The sequence below is a fragment of the Lepidothrix coronata genome, unplaced genomic scaffold (assembly GCF_001604755.1).
Source record: "Lepidothrix coronata isolate B3197 unplaced genomic scaffold, Lepidothrix_coronata-1.0 Scaffold38, whole genome shotgun sequence".
NCBI lineage: Eukaryota > Metazoa > Chordata > Aves > Passeriformes > Pipridae > Lepidothrix > Lepidothrix coronata.
The window spans coordinates 5892083-5898167 of NW_016690218.1; the positions used below are offsets into that span (position 1 = coordinate 5892083).

Genomic DNA, 6085 nt, shown 5'->3' on the forward strand with positions numbered 1-6085 from the left:
AGTCTACTGCAAGCTCTATCAGCACCGTAGGCAACTTTTTGAGGAGGCTTGCAAGCGAAGGTGATGGAAATTCCTTAGCCAAGAGTCTGGAAATGAATGCAGGATTGCAAATAACCAGGAAATCTTGTCACTGAGATTTCTTACACTTGTGTTGTGTATGAGCAAAGCCAACCAAGTTGACTGTTTTTTTCTAACAGGTGGGGGGAAGGAGAAAAATGTTTCATGTTCTTTGCTTTTATATTAATGTATCACTTATTTCAGTTAAGCCTTTCCCCCCCCTCTTTTGTTAATTGCCACTACACAGTTCTGGAGCAAATGTCCTCTGTACTGCACTGAAATTACCATAGTCATTTCCACTCAAGGTTATTTGGAGAACCCTTTTTTTTCCTCACATTCCACCTCTATCACCTCCTTTCAGAAGAGCTGCTGATGCAATGGTGATTTCCAGCCTAAGCAGCAATGCCAGAACTTTAAGCAGGGTCTCTTGAGGGTAGTAAGATTTTTATTATAGCCTACGAGCATATTGAACCATTATGCCACCTTGAACATAAGTGCAAAAAAGCACATGACTACAAAATTACTTAAATTTCTGCCTAATTTATTAGTGGAGAAAGAGATAGCATATTGTTAAATGCTTTCTGAAATAACATTCCCTTTCTCCCCTAATCCCTCTTTTTACAGGTCTGATCTTGACAACACCTGGAGAGAAGGACAAAGCAGAGTCTAAACATGCAAAATTCTACAACGAGTTGTGGTTTGCAGTGCTGATGGTAGTTCTAGGTTTGATCCTCTTGGCTATTCTTCTCTCCTTAATTCTTCAAAGGAAGGTCAAAAAGCAACCCTATGCACGAGACAGGCCTCCTTTAGTTCCACTCCAGAAAAGAACATCACCAATGAGTGTGTATTCATCAGGTGAAACCCACCCGGTACGTTTGCCAAAATACAGTGTTGTGTATCCATAATGTTATATTTCTATATGGCCCCCAAACACACACACAAGAGTTTTTATTCCTCTTTCTGCTATTTTATTGCTCGTTTGGTTACCAAATGGAGGCTGTCCAGTGTAGGAAAAGGACTGTCTGGTGCTACGTGGGCACTGAGAGCCAGGCTACAGGTGCATAGTCTAAACAGAGCCCTATGGCACCTGGTTTTCAGGTCCTGAAATGCTTCTGATGCCAAAGACAAACTTTGAATCTGGAGTCAGACAAAATACAAAGCCACTGCTCTCACCTCATGTTAGCTGACATCTGCAATAGAGCTGAAAAGTCCTTGGCATGCTGTGAAAAGGTAGGTGATAAAATGTGCTTTTCAGAGGAACTTTTCATGTGTTCCCCACTGCCTACTGTGGATGGCTAACCAGGATCAATCTGACAGTCTTTGTCTGGTATCCATGAGATATGTCTGCAAAAAGCAGGACTTGGGGAGAGGCTCTATTGCTTTCTAGTATCCATCCACCACCCAGCTGGAATGCTCTAGGACAAGCTGCATGGCAGGAAGGTTTGGAGTAGAGAGAGAGCAGTCAGGGAAAAAGCTAAGGACCTTCACAAAATGCGTGTGTGCATCTGTGCACACAGACCTGTGGTGGTACCACCACAGATGTGAGAGGAAGACCGCTGGGGAGTGATAAAGAGGAAGGTTTTCTGTAATCTTTATCATGACAAATTATAATTCTGAAAAAGAATGCATAAAAAACACATTCCATCATATAGCAGAGTAGTAGTGCTATCCTACCCCTTGAGGAAAAGCAAAACAAAAGGAATATGGAAATTGTTATGAGACTGAGAATAGAAACAGCCGTGCCTTCCACTTCCACGCTTCTTCCCAGGCACAGGCCGTGAGATGATTCTTCTTGTCACTTCTCAGCTTCTTTTTCCTGTGAGTGCCATCAAGCAGGATAGTGACTCCTGCATCCTTCACGCATTCTGTTCCTTCTTGTCTCAGTGCCAAGATGCTGCATCTGTGCCTCAACCAAGGAGCTCTTGGAAACAATGGGATTTCCAGTGTGCCCCTTCTCCTGGCAAAGGCTAAGAGCATAAGAAACTTCTTTTTTTTATCTCATGGTTTTGATTCCTTTTCCTCTACAGTCTGTCATGTTATGTTGTTCCTCTTGACTTTAAAATGTCTTTGCTGTTGGCATGCCTGCCCAATTCCCTTTCACGTTCCTGACCTTTCTTTTATTTTCTATTTTGTTTTTCCCTTCTCTTTTTCCAGAAGCTCATGGACTTAATAGGAAGGAAGATTCTACAGTGCATCAGTTGAAGGACTTAATCTGAGAAGTTAGGACAGAGCTACAATAGAGTGGCAAAATCGCTTGTGTTTTACAGTGGTTAGTGAGGTCACATGGCCAGCAATGCTAGCTGTCCACACAGTACTTGATGACCACTTAAAAGTTAAAAAGTGCCTGATCTTTGCCAGTTCCCCTACTCCCCCATGTCCTGCTACATTGCTCTCCCTCACAGAGCTGCAGCTAATTCACACCCTTTGTAAGGTACACCTGTATTGCACCTTGCCCTGCCCTAACGCTTTTCCTCCCTCTCTTTAATCTCAGTTTGAGACTATTGCTGACACATCCAATTCATCAAGCAGTGTCACGCTCAAAAGATACACAATGCACTTTGAGGTAGAGTCATTAGCTTGCAGAGTTGCAAGATGTGTGATGTGTCAGATGACTCAACAAGCATGCAAAAACATGCATGTTTCTCCTGCATGTTTCTCCTGGTGGGTGAATGTTTTTTCCCCTAGTCACAATAACTGAAAAAGTCTGCTAACATCCCCTTGCTGTGCAAGTTTGAGCTATCATTCTGGTAGTAAAAAATCTTTGGACCTCTGCTTGTTGGCTACTTAAAAAAAAAATAGGAAAAAGGAAAAAAAATCAGGGAAAGTCCTGGTTTGCAGTGTTGGTTTGTGGTTTTGGATTTTTTTGTTTGTTTTTTTTTTGGGGGTTGTTTTTGTTGTTGTTTTTGGTTGGTTGGTTGGTTGGTTTTTGGGGTTTTCTTGTGTTTGTTTGGGTTTTTTTTCTTTTTCATGATATGATTGTTCACAATGGGGACAACGGGGAAAGGTCATTTTTTTTTCTTCTGTTTATAACTGTGCATGATTTTCGAAGCACAGTTTCCTCTGTTCTCTTCCACTCCTGCTTTGTTTTTATTCAGGTAAAGTATTTAAGACCATGCCTTTAATTTTTTTATTTATTTCCTTTTAGGGACTAGCGGATACGAAAATTCCAGGAGCTGGTTCTCCCATGAGCAGCCGCAGTGTCCACATCACACCTGGCGGAAGGAGACTAAGTCAGAGCCAGCTAAGTCGCACGTTTTCCCAAGCCTCTCTCCACCGCAGTGTCAGCCAGCTGCTCAACCTCTACGACAAAAAGACTTTTGAAGAATCGCCTTGGGATGCCATTCTTCGCAATCACCGCACTGCTGGTCGTGGCTTGGTAAGGACTCCTGCTCCTCTATGATGCTGTTGTGCATCACCTGCCAGATTTGTCTGTTCTGTTAGAATCATGAAAAGGTCTAAATATCGAAAGTTGCTGAAGACACAGCCAAAAGGCCTAGAAGGTCACGGTCATAGGTTAGATCCTCAAAATCCTTCAAGTCTACTGCTCTCTTCTGGAGCCACAGGTAATCACACACTGCTCTTACAGGATTCAAGGGATCCACACACATCTCTCTATGGTTCCCATTGAACTGTGAACTCCATGGTCTACCAGTGATATGTACCTTGAAGAATTCCCTTCTATTTGGTCAACTCACAGGCTTTTCTTTCTCTGCATTTCAGCAGAGAAATGTGTGAGGTGGGATGTCTTGGCATCCTTTGTAAATTTAGTGCCAGAGGTAGGAGCTTGTGTTCAAGGGACTCCTGTTCTGTCAATTGCTGGTGAGACCTGCTCTCTGTACTCTGCTCAGTGACAACAGAGAGATCGAGTGAACACTCAGGTCTTCTGGCATGTACGGCAAATGACTTCAAACTCTGCCCACATGAGACTAGAATGAGGTTAGGGGTACAGGCAGATTACCCCTCTTTTAATTCAGAAGAGGACAGGACTAGCCAGCATCAGCAACAGGCATCTGAACACACAGACACAAAAAATGATGATTCTCAAGTCAAGGAGAGCGACAACTTCCTTTCCTCTTTGTCACCAGGAAACAGGCTTTTAACTTCCACTCTTCTCTGCCCCCAGCCTGGTTTCTACTCTTCCCTGACCAAATGTGTGGGAAGGTTCAGGAGTCAGCAAGACATAAGTGTTTGCTCCCTGAAAAAGCTGAATAATAAGGTTCCTAAAAAGGAGCCAGAATGGGTTTGAAGAGCCTGTGAAGCAGTAACAAAGTTAGATGGAGTGTGCAGTTAGTGAGTGAATCTTGTCCAAAATGCAAAGTGAACTGGAGCAGGATTGGCACATAAATCCAAGCAGCTTCCTTGGGCTTTCATCTTCGGTACACCAAACAGCTGGAAGGGCTGGAACATACAGGCATACCCCAGTACAGGGGTGTTGGTACCATCACTGCCATAACAGCAGGACCCAGGCAACTCATAAGGCTTAAGAAAGAATGTAGTGATAACTTAGCTCTAGGCAAACCCCCTGTGGGTACAGGTTAACTTTCAGCCTGCACTCTGCAGCTCATGGACTTCTCAATTTAGTGGTATCATGACTCAGCCTTGCCCTTTTCTCAGAGCTATCACATCCTTGTGATTCAATTCCTTGGGGACTAACAACTCACCCAGAGTGTACCTCTGTATGATCTCATTAGCCAAAAGAACAGCTTCCTGCTGCTGAGAGAGGAAGCTCTTGCTCTATCCACTTATCCTGGGCTGACATCATGATTTGGTTTAGCTTGCAACTCCCCCCATGTGCATGTTAGAAGTATATAAAAATACTGCAGTGAGTTTCATAAGTGGCAGGAGCAGAAAAAAACCTTTTTCTCCCTTGTAGTGGCAAACAACCCTGACAGCCTGAGCTCATCTACTTTATCAAATGATCAGCTATACATACAGAGCTGGGTTATTCTTTTTACCCTCTGTACATTGCTTTACATTCCCCTGAACCCAAGCCTCTGCTCCTGTGTGGCTCAGGTATTCTCTTGCAAACCTCCTGCAATGCTTTTCACTCAGTTCTTCTCTCTATTTCACTCAGTAGCTTAGGAATAGCAGCAAGTTTTGTTTACCTCTTTGTCCAGGTTGCAAACCAATGTACTAAATGGCTGTAGTGGCCCAGGACACCTCTCTGCAGTAACACTGCTGGTGTTCTATTTATGCTATGGACATAGTTTATTTCTCTCCTGCTTTCAACTCTTTCCCTGGCTCAATGCATTAGCAGGAGTGCAATTGTAAGAAACTCAGACCCTCCCTTGAAAACAAAAGCTTACCTAAATTGTGTGGTATGGTTGTTATCCAAAACAAAAATGTAAACATGTATTTTTGTCTTTTCATGTCTCTCAAGTTCCTCACTACACTACAACAAGCACTATTTTATTTACCATTTGGGAGATATATAGAGTGATTGTATTTTTCTTAACTTACTGCTTACTATGAAAATCTAATTGGTTTGGATTCAGGTGCTTGAATGCTTTAGGTTCTTACCTCATACTGGAAGGAAAGGGAACACATTAGAAATACACTTATTTATCTATTTCAGAACCATTTTTTAAGGGGGTAGGAGGAAAGAGAAATGAAGGAATCACCTTTAGCCTGGTACAGCTTTGGTTGACATGCTTCTTCTTTTCCCCCTTCCTAACAGTATGTAGACGAAGAAGATCTTGCCAATGTCATCAAAGGCTTCAGCACTGTCACCAAGGAGCACACCACATTCACTGACACCCACCTCTGAAGAACAAAACCACCTTTTCTAGAAAATGGAAAGTGGGTAACTTGCCAAAAGCAGCATGCATGGCCTTTGGGGACAGAGACAGGGCTGCTGTTTCCCCACCCCATGCCCAGGAGTTAAAAGATAAAACTGTTTTTTTGGGGAGGGGAGGTGGGAGGGTAAGTTGGCCTTTTTTTCACCATCTATTTCCTATATAATAAAAACTGTGTTAGCACTGACACCTCATAAGGTAAGAGAGCAGTTTGAAAATCCCTAAGTCATACA

At 42.9% G+C, this 6085-nt stretch overlaps 1 protein-coding gene across 7 annotated transcripts in view; it reads left to right on the top strand.

The window, feature by feature from the left end:
- USH2A (usherin) overlaps positions 1–6039 on the top strand; it is a 379818-nt gene extending 373779 nt beyond the window's left edge. For 4 of the 7 annotated variants that reach the window (XM_017812861.1, XM_017812865.1, XM_017812867.1 and 1 more), the window contains 4 exons: positions 682–926; positions 2549–2620; positions 3203–3433; positions 5735–6039. In XM_017812861.1, coding sequence (XP_017668350.1) covers positions 682–926; positions 2549–2620; positions 3203–3433; positions 5735–5824 — 638 coding nt within the window. In that variant the 3' untranslated portion in view covers positions 5825–6039. Of the gene's footprint in view, positions 1–681; positions 927–1941; positions 2660–3202; positions 3434–5734 lie in introns of those variants that run through there. The other 3 variants (XR_001874412.1, XM_017812864.1, XM_017812866.1) reach the window with 3 other exon arrangements.
- The last annotated feature ends 46 nt before the right edge of the window (positions 6040–6085 follow it).